Source organism: Mustela nivalis (assembly GCF_964662115.1).
Source record: "Mustela nivalis genome assembly, chromosome: 11".
In the NCBI taxonomy this organism is placed as follows: Eukaryota; Metazoa; Chordata; class Mammalia; order Carnivora; family Mustelidae; genus Mustela; species Mustela nivalis.
The window spans coordinates 92,193,922-92,209,157 of NC_139030.1; the positions used below are offsets into that span (position 1 = coordinate 92,193,922).

The 15,236-nt window shown below is 35.4% G+C and overlaps 1 protein-coding gene across 4 annotated transcripts in view; it reads left to right on the top strand.

Moving 5' to 3' along the window:
- The window catches only part of ERBB4 (erb-b2 receptor tyrosine kinase 4), a 1,156,853-nt gene that overhangs the window by 775,478 nt on the left and 366,139 nt on the right, over positions 1-15,236 (top strand). For all 4 annotated transcript variants that reach the window (XM_082691066.1, XM_082691068.1, XM_082691069.1 and 1 more), the window contains exon 4: positions 2,749-2,883. In XM_082691066.1, coding sequence (XP_082547192.1) covers positions 2,749-2,883 — 135 coding nt within the window. The remainder of the gene's footprint in view (positions 1-2,748; positions 2,884-15,236) is intronic.

A 15,236-nucleotide genomic window follows, 5' to 3' on the forward strand; every position in this document is an offset into this window, starting at 1 on the left:
TAAACTCTCAAGTTATAAGATCAATATAAACTACATGAAGTTATAAGATCAATATAAACTACACCAAAGAATTAGTACAATATTAACATTTCCTTACCTATATTTAGGTAATGAAATTGATAAATAAATGTAAGGTAAAGTATATGTTAAAACTCCTCTATAAATGTCAATAAATTGCTCATTTTCTGACTATAGTGTTTGACATTCACCATCAGAGTATAATCTAGGCCAAATATAAAGGAAAGGACTATTTTCAGGGAAAATAGACACATACACAAATAGATTAAATGTGCCTTATAAATCCATCAATAAATACTAGAAGTTTATATATCTTCCTGACCAGAATTGCTAGCAGATGCTGGCTTTGAATTTAGGGTGTTATCCAAGCTGATCATGATTGTAGTCTTAATTTGAAATTTTTAACATGTAAGATTATACTTGAATTTTTACTGCCTCCTTTCTAAATCCTTTTCCAAGTATAAATGAAGCTCTTGAACAGCATATTTCTGAGAAACAAATGTCAGCATTGGTAGCAGATTAATATTGTTGAAGGGATTTGATGAGATTATTATTCAGTGTAATATAATCTGATTCCATTTGAATATTTTTAGATAGGAAGTTAGAGATGGATACTGTGTTCCTTCAATATGAACTATTTGAATTACAATGTGAGTCCTGAAAAATATACTCTTTTGACAATATTTGAGCTATTATGTTTTCTTCTCACATTTTTTTTTTAAAGTAGAACTTTTCCAAATGTAGAGTGAAAAATAACCTTCATTTCCTGGATAGCAGTCAAAATCTCCTTTCTTGCCTTCTAATGAAGAATTATCTTTAGAGCACAAGAGCATCACCTAATGTCTCATGAGAAAGCTATTAGTATGAGATGGTCACATTTCATAGATAGAAACTTAAATGCCAAACATTAATGCAGAAATCCATTTTCACAATCTTTCTTATGTCTTATATCTCCTTTCTGCTTTGATGAAGATTGTATGGTTAGGTCATGAAAAATAATGAACTGGATTTTAGAAGTAGAAAGATGATCTAATTTCTTTTTTTTTCTTTCCTCACCTGAGAAAATGGAACCAATAGTCAGTGAAAGGACCAATGATGAGAACGGGAGTGATTTTAAATGTGGAAAGCCCTGTGATGTCGATATTAATCTGGTGCATTTTATACACACAAGGCAATTGAGATGTGCCTATCTCTCTTCCACAAATACTCCTCTTATGGTGTCACGTGTTCCTTTCATTCTTTTATCTCTCTCCTTGGTTTAAGGTGACTCTTATAAGTTTAGCTTTGGATACTGCACAAGAGATTATTTTTTCGAGGCCATCATGGGAAATAAAGTAGTTGCCTTCTTATTATTCATGTTCCTCTTCTTCCTCACTAGCAGTCTTGGTTGTTTAAGTTTTGTTCAAGTAGCAATTTGTCTACTCAGCCTCCCTTATAGTACAAATGCTCCTGGGATACCGTTCTGGCCAAGAAAATGCCTACATAATCCTTGGGGAGAACATCTCTTCCAAATAGAAAGTCAGAGCCTCAGTAGGAAGATGTCTCTTCTGGTTTCAGCTTGCCTTGAGTTCGGAAAGACACTTAGATACATCAACCTTCTTGTGTCTGTAATGAATAAAACCAACATACAAAATAGATGTGGGTTCTATGGACACCACTACCTCCTATAGGTTTCCTATGTGAGAAAAATCATCCTTTATCTATATAAATTACTGTTAACTGTTTTTGTTACTTGTAACAGGTATTATGGACTGAGATTTAATTTCTCTTAAGTTGTTTTTGTATTGTGTAGAAGGGGAAAATGTGGTAGATATTGAGCAGGAAGTTGCTATAAGTATTTCTAACCAATTTCTTCAAGTAGTAAGGATGGTATTTTCAAAAAAAAAAAAAAATAGTACGTTTGGAGGGAATATCTCCCCCCCGCCCAGATAACTTAAAGCAATCTGCAAGAGAATTATATATACTATCAGCCACTGAACAACTTAGCTGATCAAGGCCAGTGTGAAGTAGAGAATCAAGTAAAAATTGGCTTTAGTGTATTTTGTCCCATGGTCCTGCCATTGTTGCAATGAGCCATTGGGTTTTTATTATAGTTTTTTGTTGTTCATAAAGAATTGTTGGCAATTCTGTTGATTCCATTTGAGAGAATCAAAGAACATTTCTTCGTAATTGAAACATTAATTTTAGCTTTCATTTTGTTTTAATTACTTCCTACTGACTCCAGTCAATGTCACATGGACTAATAATCTTTTTAAGAGAGATAAGTTAAATGACCAAAAGAGGGAACTGGTTAAATAAATATTATTTAATTTATACTGTAGCATATTGTAGTTTCATTAAAAATAATGTAGAATAATATTTAATTATCATTAAATACTCACCACCCAATATTAAAACTAGCAGGTTATGAAATATTATATTCAATGTTATTCCAATTTCAGAGTAAAAAAAAAAAAAGGAAAGAGACTGAAAACTTCTATACCAAATATGAAGAGTGTTTCTCTGGGTATTTATATTATGAGTGATTGTATTTCTTTGTATTTTTCAATCTTTCCCAATTTCTACAATTAATTTATATGACTAAGTGATATTATAAAAGGTGCCTTGGCTATTAATAATGTGACTCTAATTTAACATTGAAAACACTTTAAGAATAAATTACTTTTATTGACTACCTTATCATCAACAAAAAGTTTGACAAGAAATCTCTGTTTGTTTGTTTTAATACAGAAATCCTTAATGGTGGAGTGTATGTAGACCAGAACAAATTTCTTTGTTACACAGACACAATTCATTGGCAAGATATTGTTCGGAATCCATGGCCTTCCAACCTGACTCTGGTGTCAACAAATGGTAGCTCAGGATGTGAGTAACATTATCTTTCTTAATGTCTCAAAATGTTCTTCTGCTTCTTGTGAAAACAAACAGCTTATGTTTATCATGTCACTAATCATATTTTGAATTTTGATTTCAGCCATTAAAATGTTCAGTTATATATAAGAGAAGAATCTTCTAATTAGCTCTCCTTTTGGTATGATAACTTCCCTTTTATAAATTCTCATTTCCTTAACATGACTTCTTTTGCTAAATCTAAAAACTTTACTATATTTCTAATGTCTAAGCATTCCAATGTCTAAATATTTAAACATCTGCCCAATTGTCCATAAACTTAAGACTGGTGTCTAACTACTGCTTCGGTTCTTTGTGACCCATGTACCACTGAGAAAAATGTGGTAGGACAAAATTAAACCTTGCTATTCAGTATAATGTTTTAAATTTTAAAAAAATGGTGAACACTGTAAAACTCCTAAGCCTCCATTTGCCCCTGAAACCTTTATGGTAATACTTCATGACAATTCCAAACAGTATAAATAGAATGGAGAATTACAGATTTCATAAAGAGCTATATGTTACATTCTGGTGTTAGTCATTAGCCTAATAAACTACCCAATTTCTCATGCTTCAAGTGTATTGTTTCTATCACAGAGGATTTATCAGATTCAGAGTGTTTAATATGATTAAATGATAAGCAAGTATAATTTGAACTATATAATTAAAATTTTAGAAAATTACTCTGCCTGGAACCTGTTTCACTTTAATAAAGCAGGCTATGTGGTCCCCACATTTATTACTACTGACATTTGTATGAGAACAGAATCCTTATCAAGTGTTAACCTGGGTTTTATATTTCTCATCTGTTATTATATTTCCCGCCTGAAATCATAAATGTCTTCACACAGTTCGATAATTATTTGCAATAGTGCTGATTGTGTTATGACACTTTTGTAGGAAATCAAACTCCAAGGGACAATTATTAAATTCCATGATGGCCCTAATAATATAATGGGGAAATATGAATGTATTTGATCCAAACTGACAGCTGTGTTTTTAATAAATGGCTAAATTTTTTAAAGTAGAGTAACAGAATTTTCTTGTCACCTTTGAGTAGAAATTTGTATGAGATTTCATCTTTACAGCATTCAAGTTGCCTACCTTGTAAAATTACATGTGAATAAAACATTGAATCTGTTCACACTAACAAGACAAATGATGTGCTTCAGAAACGGCTTCCATTTTCAGTCTGCCCATACTATGGTTTATTTTATATTTGGGGATGTGGATTATAGATGTGGATATGCATAAGAGGAAAGGGCTACTGACTTAGCTTATTAGAATGACCAGCTTTTAATGCCTGAATGAGACCAGGCAAGAATGAAGCCCAAGAGAGAAGCCGAAGGGAAGCCTTACCGGATGTGGAAGGAGAAAGGTCTGGGGGGTTGCTGCACTTTCACAGATGGCATCTCTTTGTGCTGTTATTTGTGGGCAATTTTGGATGGTGTGCCTATAATTAGGCAACTGTAGCTGCATTTGTTTTGCATGCAAATAATTGCAGGTGCAAAAATTATAAATGCAGAGTAGTCGTAACAATTGGTCCTTTACAAATTAACCACCAATTGCTTACTGAAGTTTCATCCTTTACATACTAGTTCTCTTTGCTGATACATTAAATATACTGCATGACACCAAAACTGAAAATAATGAATTCTCTGGTCTTTGAATTCTGGTTTCACTCTGACTGAATTTTTTCCTCTACTTTCTCCCTGTGGATGATAACAGGTACCACATGGCTTTAAGTAGGCTCCATGCCCAGCACGAAGACCAGTGCAGGGCTCGAACTCACGACTCTGAAATACATACCTGAACTGAGATCAAGAGTTAAACCATTAACCAACTGAGATACTCAGGCACCCCTTCCCTCAGGGTTTTAAGTGCAGCTTTTATAGTGAGGACTTCCAGAACTACAGTCACCCAATCAGTCGCCAAAGTTAAAAACCTGGTGGTCACCATAGACTTCTCCTTCTTCTTGGTTCATGGCATTTGTTTAATCATTAAATCATACTGAATTTGCCTTTTTCTTTATTTTACATATTTCTTAACATTGCCATAGCTGTAATTCAAGTCTTTATCCATTGTCTGAGTTACTGAAATCATCTCTGAATTCTTAATAATTTTTGAGTCCACAAACCCTGTGCCGTCTGGTGAAACCAATAGCTTCCTTCTTATATTAATTTAAAATTAATAAATAAGTACAAATAAATATTTTATATCATAAATGCATAAAAATAAATAAATCCATTAAATAAATTTTAAAGGATTACAAGGAAAATTAATTATACTGAAATACATTTATCAACATACTTAAAAATAATTATGTGATATGGTAATATGCTTCTTTATTAGTATGTTAAATTAAAAATATATAATAGTAGAATTAATAGGCAATGTAGTTTTGTAGCTGTGATAGGCCTAAATATTATTTTAAAAATAATCACTTTAATAAACGGTGCCAGGAAAATTGGATTTGTGCATGTACAAGATTGAACTTAGACTTTTATCTTACCCTAAATGGAAGAAATTAACTCAAAATGAATTAAAGACCTAAACACAAAACTATAAACTATAAAACTCCTAGAAGAAATCATGGAGGAAAATGTTCATGACATTGGATTTGGCAATAATTCTTGGAGCTGTCACCAAAAGCAAAGACAACAAAAGCAAAAATAGAAAAATTGTGCTACACCGAACTTAAAAACTTCTGTGCATCAAAGGACATGGTCAAAAAAGTGAAAAGGCAACCAACAGAATGGAGAAAAATTTACAAATTGTATATCTCACTAGGGGTTAACATCCAGACTATATAAAGAACTTTTACAACTCAACAACAGAAAACAACCTAATTCAGAAATGGACATGGACTTCAAATGGTGTTTCCTGAAAGATGATATACAAAGATGATCACTTTGGTTTTTAAAAAAATTTATTTATTTATTTATTTATTTATTTATTTATTTATTTATTTATTTCACACACACAGACACACACACAGAGCCCAACTAAGGAGAGCAGCAGGCAGAGGGAGAGAGAAAAGCAGTCTCTCCGCTGAGCAGGGAGCCCGATGTAAGGCTCAATCCCACAACCCTGGAATCATGACCTGAGCCGAAGGCAGCCACTTAACCAACTGAGCCACCCAGGTGCCCCATCACTTTGATTTGAAATCCCGATCTAAGCCATGAGATACCACTTTACAGCAGTTAGAATGACTATTATCAGAATGATAGAAAATGCAAAGTGTTGGTGAAGATGTGAAGAATTTGAAACCTCTCTGCACCATTGTAGCATTTTAAAGTTGTAAAATAGCTATGGAAAATAGTATGAAGTTTCCTCAAAAATTAAAATAGAACTACCATATTATCCACCAACTCCACTTCATGGTATATATCCAAAAGGATTGAAAGCAGTGTCTCAAAGCATAATTTGCACACTTTTTTTTATAGTAGCATTATTTATAATAGCCAAGAAGGGGAAATATCCTAAATGCTCATTGATGAAGGAATGCATGAACAAATGTGGTACACACACGCGCACACACACACACACACACACACACACACATTATTCAACCTTAAAAAGAGAAGGCAATTATGACATGTTGCCACATGAATGACATTTGTTAAGCAAAGTAAGCCAGTCATAAAAAGACTATGTCTGCTTACAAAAGGTATCTAAAGTAGTCAAGTTCATGGAAACCAAAAGAAGAATGTGGTTACCAGAGGCTGAGAGAATTGGGAAATGAGGATTTTCTGTTTAATGAGTATAGAGTTTCAGTTTTGCAAGATGAAAAAAATTTGTAGATCTATTCCACAACAATGTTAACATTCTTAACAGTACTAAGCTGTATACAAAAAAATGGTTATGACAAGGGTGGTTATGACTGAGTGGTTCAGTCAGTTAAGCATCCCAATCTTAGATTTTGGCTCAGTTCGTGATCTCATGGGTCCTGAGATGGAGTTCCACGTTGGGCTCCCCACTCAGTGGAGAGTCTTCTTGAAGATTTTCTCCCTCTGTCTCTCACCCCACTGGCTCTCTCCCTCTCAAATAAATGGGTAGATAAATCTGTTTTTAAAAAAGGTTATGACAGTAGATTTTAATGTTGTGTGTTTTTACTGCAAGAAGAGAAAAAGAAAGAAAGGGGAAGGGAGAGAGGGAAGAAGGAGGGAGGAAGGAAGGGAGGAAGGAAGGAAGAAAAAAAGAAAAAATCTTATGATACCCGTCAGAACTGGAATGCAGTATGAATACATCTATAGTTTCTAGTCATCACAGTGAAGCAGGTACACTTATCTTCATAAGTGATAAAAATCCTATATTTAATAAGATTAATGTGAATAATAATGTAAGGATTCCTCATTCAAGTTCAAGGACCTCCTAAATATATCCCCTAAGCCCTTTAGGGTCTCCAGGTCTCCTGGTTAAGAGCCCCCGTGTTTAACTACTCTCCTTGCCTCCGGTCCTGACAAATCCACCTGACAAAGTGCCACCAAAAGCTCTGTTTAATACATAGCTAACCATGACCCTGTCCAAAAACCCTGGTGCTGTAACTGACTCATGTGGGGGGAGGGGTCAATTCTTAACAAAACCAAAGGCTTGGAGTTTTTAGCAGATTCCTGCTTATTTCTCCTACAATGGAATGAGTTCTTATAATTTATTTGTCTGTACTGCCTTTCCTTTTCTGTTTGCCAGACTAAATTTTGTTCATACTTTAAGACACTCATTAATTGTTATCTCTTGTAAGAAGTGCTCTCTTCTATGGGCTAGATTAGGTAACTTTTCACCTGTAACCCCATAAAGAGCAGACCTGAAATCCAGCATTCTTACTCTAAAATGAAAGTCCTTGAAGACAAGGCCCAAGTCATCATTTTGCCCTGTTTTAGCACATAACGGATGGATAAAATTTTTATACTGAATAGACAAATAGATGAAATATATCAGTTCATAAATAAAAAAATCAGATGAATCTAAATACTTTATCCATCATTTATGTAAGAATTATAATCCACAGATAGGCAGCTTACTCATTTTCAGTCTTTTTCAGGTAAAAAATGACAACCTACATCTGTGTGCCTAGTTTCATTTATAACTATATAATTATGTCATGCCATTTATATTTATATTTGGACCATACTTTTATTTTACTATACTTATAAGAAAAAATACATATGTCAGATTTTCCTTCAGTGTAGACTGATTTGCCCTACAAGTGTAGTACTTGTAAATCTACAAATCATACAATTTTGAAAAGAATTTAAGAATATTTGATTCTTGGGGCAGCTGGGTGGCTCAGTGGCTTAAGCCTCTGCCTTGACTCAGGTCATGATCTCAGGGTCCTGGGATCGAGCCCCACATCAGGCTCCCTGCTCAGCAGGAAGCATGTTCCCCCTTTCTCTCTACCCGCTTCTTTGCCTACTTGTGATCTATCTTTTTCCGTGAAATAAATAAATAAAATTTAGTTAGTTAGTTATTATATTATATATTAATACATATTAATATAATGTATATTGTTTATTTATTTATTCTTTTTTAAAATAATATTTGATTCTTAGGTGATATTTTGCAAAGTATTTATTACCACAGTCTTGGCTTTTTGTGCAATACTAATTCTTAATGCAAAAAAAGTAAAATCCTTTCAAGAGCAACCTGGCTTTTCATTGACGTAACTTTTGGACTATAATTGGAATAATGAAGAAAAGGTTTGGTGTGTCTAGAGAAGAAATTTTAAAATAGTAACACTCCTTTAAAAATACATGATTTAGGAATGATTTTAACCGAATTGTATTTTTCCAAAATACTAGAGGTATCTCAATCTAAACTTTAGCAAGGTAAGAGAGGGATGAGTGTCCTTTTTATTAAAGAAATCCCTAGCAAGATTTACCTAACATTCTAATATACTTGAATAGGTTTATCACTGGGGCTTTTTCAATAAACTACTATTCAGACTGAAAAAAGCATATAGTAAATGATGTTTCACTTGCTTGGAGTACTTCTAATCACTCTCATCACCATTAGAATGTCAAAATGATAGATATTAGTTGCCTTTGAAAAATTAAACAAATGGGAATGTATCAGAAGATAGTATCAGACACTATTTGCCAAGAAGACTGTGTAGTCAAGAGAATGGCACCAAACTGGTTGTTTGAGACCTCGCACTGCCTCTTGTTAGTTATTTGACCGTAGGCAGGTCACTTAAGCTCTCATTACCTCCATTTCCGGATCTATTAGAGGAGAGTGTCAAGAGCAGAGCTGAGCTGAGCTGTTAGATTTCAGGGTTTTAAGACAAAGAACCAATAAGAAGGCACCAGTCAAGCTTTCAATTACCTAATCCAATAGCATAAGCAAGAGGCTAAGCTGAAGAAAGCCTCAACTCCCACACTGCCTATTTTCCCCCACAGAAGAGCTCCGAGAGAGCTCAGGTGGATCAGATTGGTCAGTTCACACATGGGGAACTGTTTAACTGCTGAGGGAGCCCCAAAGAAAGGCCTCTGAAATTTTATGGATCTAGGAGCCAGAGGGCAGGTTGGAGGCAGAGAAAAAAGGACTAAGAATGGAAAAGTTGAGTACTGAGTCAGAGTAAAGAAAAGGGTCTTAAGGGTTCACTTCTACCCATGACTTTCCAGCAAAGGGAAATTTGATGGGGTCACCTGGGTGGCTCAGTAGGTTAAGCCTCTGCCTTCGGCTTAGGTCATGATCTCAGAGTCCTGGGAGCAAGCCCTACATCGGGCTCTCTGCTTGGCAGCAAGCCTGCTCCCCCCCACCACCCCCTGCCTACTTGTGATCTCTCTCTCTGTCAAATAAATAATTTTTTTTTAAGGCATTTGATGAGTGGAGGAAACTGATCTAGTAAAGTAGCTATGCTTAAGAGCATGGCTTGTTAAGGGCTCCTGAGTTTCCCCCGGACTCACAGCACTGGCTGTGCACCAAGTCCGGTGTGGGTAGGGCAGCTTTCCACTGTGAGACCTGCCAGGGTAAAGCTTTTTAAGTTGCCTGCAGTCAAGCTTGAAAGATCACACATAGAGTTTTGGCCAGGAGCTAATAATACCAACTTCATAGGGCTATTATGAGGAATAAACAAGTTCATATGTGTCAAAATTGGAGTAATTTCTTATGATAAAGGAATAGAGTGACATCCAGTTATGATTTGATTTTCCACACCCATTAACCATACGTGGACAGTAATAATTTTGTAATATGTGAGTTATATTTTTATTATATATTAATTACTTAACATTTTATTTTGTTTCTGTTTCCCATGTGTTTAAGCAAAAGATAATATTTTGTAGCTTGAACTCTCTGAGGCACTGGAAGGAATAAACCTCAGATGCTCCAGGTCCTGTGGTCTCTTCTTCGGCTTACCCCAGATACACCAGTCATTCTCAGCTGCTTTCTAAAACCAAACGTGGGTTTAGAAAGCTATCCCACTATCCAAAAAGTAGAAAGTTCCTATGAAACCTTTTGAGTCAAAATGGCCTAAAGTAAAGAGTGTCCCTGGCTTTTCAAAAGTTTATATTCTATCACTTTTCTTTCACAAAAGACCAATGTTAGTACAGTAATGGCCTGTGTGTGTGTGTGTGTGTGTGTGTGTGTGTAAGTGAAAATCCTCCTCCATTTCTTTCAGATAACAAACAGGTATTATATTATATTATTATAGGTCTTCACAAAGATAAAAAGGCCTATTGTGAATTTTGGACAATGCAGCATACCCACACAACCTAATGCCAGAAGAGGAAAGGTGGAGGAATTGGCAAATTCATAGAAGAATTATATTCACAAACTCAATTCCAGTACTAACCATTTGTTTAAGGCAGATATGCTACCTGTCTTTAAACATTAGCAAAACATACGGGTGCCCGGGTGGCTCAGTGGGTTAAGCTTCAGCCTTCGGCTCGGGTCATGATCCCGGGGTCCTGGGACTGAGTCCCACATTGGGCTCTCTGCTCAGCAGAGAGCAGAAAGCTGCCTCTCTGCCTACTTGTGATCTCTCTCTGTCAAATAAATAAATAAATAAAATCTTTTTAAAAAAATTAGTAAAACATAAAGTTATATTTTTCTTTTAATGACTCTCACCTATCCTATAATTGCCCACTCCTAACTTATACTGCATGTTGTGTCCCATCTAGGTAATTTTCTTGAGCTAGAAAATAATTATATCTCAAAATAGGGTAGAATTAAATCTGATGTTCTTAGTTTATCCACTTTTGTTACTCCTTCAGTGTTAAAATTTTTACATAAGATAGGTATACTCTTCTAAGTTTGACATTTTGTAGTTACAGTAAAAAATAAAAGTAGCAAGAAAGTTTATTCAAAGTGCATTTCAGTACCGTTTCAGCTTCTGTGTATTATATATGCACAAATCCATTTTTACATAAATGCATATATGGAATCAAGTCATGCACACTGTTTTAAAATGTTTTTTTTTTAAATAAAAGTTTTAATTATGGGAATAGAAAAATATGAAAAACAAAAAAGATAAATGAACATATATAAACTCTAAAGAGGTTGAAATGATTTAGAAATTACATTCTTCATGAATCCAAGCTAATAAAACACAACAAAACAAAAACAAGAGAACTACGGATCACTTATCATTTTTAAAAAATTTTTTTTAAAGATTTTTAGTTACTTATTTGACAGATCACAAGTAGCCAGAGAGGCAGGCAGAGAGAGAGAGAGAGAGAGAGAGAGAGAGGAGGAAGCAGGCTCCCAGCTGAGCAGAGAGCCCAAGGTGGTGCTTCATCCCAGGACCCTGGGATCATGACCTGAGGCGAAGGGAGAGGCTTTAACCCACTGAGCCACCCAGGCGCCCCCACTTATCAATTTAGATGCAACTATTCTAAACAGAATATTAGCAAACAGAACTAACTGAATTTAGAAATGTATTTAAAATATAAGAACATTAATATTGTTAATGAAAGAGTAAGGACTTGAAAATGATCCATAATGGAGAAGACCATTATTCCTACATTTATAAGAGGGTTTCCAGCGGCGCCTGGGTGGCTCAGTGGGTTAAGACTCTGCCTTCAGCTCAGGTCATGATCCCGGGGTCCTGGGATCGAGCCCCACATCGGGCTCTCTGCTCAGCAGGGAGCCTGCTTCCCCCCCTCTCTCTGCCTGCCTCTCTGCCTACTTGTGATCTCCGTCTGTCAAATAAATAAATAAAATCTTAAAAAAAAAAAAAAAAAAGAAGAGGGTTTCCAAATTGACTGAAATTCACTCCAGGATAAACTTATTATTTAAGAAAATTCATTGCAGGATGGAAGTACAGTATACCTACTAGCTTGTTTGTTGTTGTTGTTGTTGTTTTGTCCCTTAGCTTCTTAGGATAAAAGTGCATTATTTTACTTTTTTTTTTTTTAAGATTTTATTTATTTATTTAACAGAGAGCGATCACAAGTAGGCAGAGAGGCAGGCAGAGAGAGAAGGGGAAGCAGGCTCCCTGCCATGCAGAGAGCGTGATGCAGGACTCAATCCCAGGACCCTGGGATCATGACCTGAGCTGAGGCAGAGGCCTTAACCCACTGAACCACCCAGGCACCCTGTTTTACTTTTCGAATAAATTTCTTATGACAGTTCTTTATTTTCATCATATGCAATAGTTTCCTCTCAAATCAATGTTTAATCAAATATATATATATATATATAATTACACAAATACGATTTTTGCTTTCTAGAAAATGACATAATATTCCTTAACAATACCTCAACCCCAGGTGGCATAACAAAAGAATCTTCTCATAATAAACCTTTCTTATTTCATCCCAGTCCTCATATTTATCACACATTGCATGTGCTATTTTATTTTATTGCAAATATGTATATATATTACAAATATATGTACATAGCTGTGTGTGTTTGTACAGAATAAATATATGCATAAAGTAAACATTTTATATAAATGTGTGCCCACACACACACATATGTGCACACATTGTCTCAAGAGTTTATGATTATAAACTATGATTATAGTTTCTACTTTATTTTTATATATAAAACATCTAAAATCTGGAATAAATTCCATAATCCCCGCACTCTGGCTTTATTCTCTTGCTGCTAACTCGAGCCTCTGCTACCGATGACTCCAGTAACCTCACAACTGTGCCAAACACTCTCTCAGCTGCTTTTAACACCCACTGTGTCCCCAATTTCCTCAAAGCATAAAAAAGACTAGTGATTAGCATGATTTTGCTAATAATAATAATGGCTGTTTGGAGGGGGAGAGAGGGGCAGGAAGGCCCAAACTTGACTTCTGTGTTTCTGCTTGTGGAGTGAGAATATTCCTCACTACCAGGATCCTTGGACCATTTCCAAACCTCAAGGATGGATTCCTTTGTTTTCCCCTAGAGTTTTTCTCCCTTCTCCAGGCAAAGGTTCATTTCATTTTCTGTTTTTGAGCTAATGGAAACATCAGTTTGTCACATAAAGAAATGCCTGCTTCATATAAGAGAGTCTACATAGCATGGCTTCCTCAGAAAAGTTTTAATACTGCATTTCCCAAAAGCGGTGTTTCTTCAGTCTAAAATTACACCATATTAGAGGAATGTTAGTAAATGTTTAATAACAACTTTTTTTTTTATAACAACTTTTCAATACATAGAGGAGAAATATCCAGATTTGAGGAGTTGCTAATTTCCATGGTATAAACATTCTTAATATTCTCCCTTTTAAGCATCAATGTGGATTTGGGAAGGGATGACCAGTTAGCACACCGTTACGTTGCATTTCCACCATACAGATTCAATAACCTCGGTCATATAAATAATAGTAAAAAACTGTAAACTGAAATAACGTAAAAATTGTAATCTGAAAATAATGAATTTTGAGAATCTATTACCTTGGCTTTAATAAAATTTAATTGTGGGCTTATGTAATTTAGTATTTAGTAATGGCTATAACCAACAACCAGACCTGAACATTCTAGAAAATCTGACTGTCTGCTGTATCCACTACTGCCATGTGTGAACATCAGCAGTCCTGTAGAGGTAAAGGCTGGACTAAGCCCAGCCCAGTGCTTATCATTTCTCTCGATAACAATGCAGAGAAAATTAAGCCTACACATCATGCATGGTATGAACTGATTGTGGCCTCTTATTCCTGCAGCAGATGCCAAATAAAACACACATGTACATGCACAGCTTCCTCAAGAACGACCTATTTAAGAATAGGACAGTTTTCCTAAAAACTTATGGAGGGAAAATATCTGCTCCTTCAGGGTCATATTCTGCTAACATTTTTCATTTAAATTATTAAATAGTATATGTAACTTCTGCATTCATGTTAACTTCTTGCACTAAATATCCTGAAGAATGCTGGATAGATGTTACCTTTATTTGACTAAAGGGCTTACTGAAATGTTTCCTCTCATGGAGTAAACTGAGATTCATTTTATTTTATTTTATTTCATTTCACTTTATTTTATATATTTTATTTTTTCTGTGTTCCAGAATTCATTGTTTATGTACCACAGCCAGTGCACCAGGCAATACGTCCCTCCTCAATACCTCAAAGATTAACCTCTTTGTACCCTACAAACATACTGCTCTAACTCTTAAGGTGGTCAATTTTCTACCATCAAAAAAATGTAACTATAGCTTCTTGGAAGAAAAATCATTCTTACGTAAAGTGACAGCAGAGATGTTATGTAGCATTAGAAAAGGACAAAGTTCTTTACGTCCAGAGTTAAGTAGATTAGGGACGCCTGGGTGGCTCAGTCAGTTAAACGTCTGTCTTCAGCTCAGGTCATGATCCCAAGGTTGTGGGATCATCTCACATTGGGCTCTTTGCCAGCAGGGAAGCTTCTTCTCCCTCTCCCTCTGCCTTCCTCCACCTCTGCCATCTACTGCCCCAACGTGTGCTTGCTCTCTTTCGCTCTGACAAATAGAATCTTAAAAGAGAGAGAGAGAGAGAGGAGAGAGAGAAAGAGAGATAAGTAGATTAACAGTTTCCAAAGTTAGACATGCATCAGAATCTACTCCCAGAGATTCTCCCTAAGTAAATTTGGTTTAAGGATGGGAATCTACCCATCTTCAAAATTCTCCAGTTGAGTCTAGGAACAGGTATAAGTAGCACTGGCTTGGTATAGGATTTCTATGTTAGTAAAAGGATTAGAAAAACATATTTTGATGAATACATATCAGATCACATGCAGATTCAAAATTGCCCTAGAAGGTATGAGTTTGCTGTAAATGAGCCAGCTGACAAATATACGATCCCCTCTTAGAGAGTATGTAGCTCTCTGTTTTAATGTGATTTTTGTCACTAATTGCGACAATAATTTGCTTTAAGGACCTGTAACTTTCTTGGCCTAATGGATCACGGGCACTTAAAAATTC